We start from the raw sequence: 1,007 nt of genomic DNA on the forward strand, positions 1-1,007 counted from the left end.
TTACATCTGGAGCTTGTGCTGTATACACAAAAGATATTTGGAAATACTTTGTGACTGAATTAAAACTATCTACAGTGAAACCTGTGAGAGCCGGAACTTGATGGGACTGCCTTGTTTTTCAGGGCCTTACAAATTTTGCACCTTTGTCTGGATGCAATCTTACCACTTTTTCTGTCGTTTGTTATGTTGTGTTGTTGTTGTTATGTGCCGTCGAGTCAGACCCATCTCATAGTGATCCTTCCTTGGGTTTCCAAGGCAGTATCACTACGGAAGTAGATTGCCCAACCTTCTATGACACGTTTCTACCTTACACAGGTTCCAGCTTTCACTTGCTTTACTGTATAATTTAATTTGGAAAAACTGAGTAATTAAAAATTATTTAAATAATTAAAAATAAATTGACTTTGTTTTTCAGTGATCGACATGTCGGCAAAATTTATTCCAAATCCTCTTCTTTTCTGGATTATGTCAGAAAGTCTCTAAAGAAGCTTGGATTAGATGAGTCCAAGGTTAGTTATGGTGACTCAGTATTCTTATAAAAGATAGTATAACGTCTGTGGGGTAATGAAGTGATTTAGTATGAAATAATTTGCCTTACAGTTTTCTTCCGTTTCTGAAAAGCATCTAAAACATATTGAAACCAAACTTGCGTTATCTTTATTCCAGTTCCCTTTCCTGTCAATGCCGGTAGTTTGCAGTTGTTAACTAGTCAGGCAGATCCTCCCTTTATGTTTATTTAGGTAAAAACACGTTATTTCTCAAATCGGAATTTAATTATAAAGCAAGATAACAGTACAGATGGGAATTAGAAGGTGAGCAAGAATGATTTTAATTTTTAAATGCACTTAAAGCATGTATAACTAATTAAAATTAAAAATCTTAAATTAAAAAAACCTTTGAATGGGACAATCTTGGAAAGTGGTAACCTCCTAGGAAGCCTAAGCTGATAATTGAGAAGGCGGAAAGGTAAGCTGGTTGATGGACAGTAAAAAATATTCTGACACCGA

General features: G+C 35.0%; 1 protein-coding gene across 1 annotated transcript in view; it reads left to right on the forward strand.

Moving 5' to 3' along the window:
- Positions 1 to 1,007, forward strand: part of METTL25 (methyltransferase like 25) — a 233,140-nt gene that overhangs the window by 202,524 nt on the left and 29,609 nt on the right. The window contains exon 10 of the mRNA XM_042782908.1: positions 416 to 509. Coding sequence (XP_042638842.1) covers positions 416 to 509 — 94 coding nt within the window. The remainder of the gene's footprint in view (positions 1 to 415; positions 510 to 1,007) is intronic.

This window comes from Orycteropus afer, unplaced genomic scaffold, assembly GCF_000298275.1.
Source record: "Orycteropus afer afer isolate SDZICR_OR568_19922 unplaced genomic scaffold, OryAfe1.0 scaffold00504, whole genome shotgun sequence".
Taxonomy (NCBI): Eukaryota; Metazoa; Chordata; class Mammalia; order Tubulidentata; family Orycteropodidae; genus Orycteropus; species Orycteropus afer.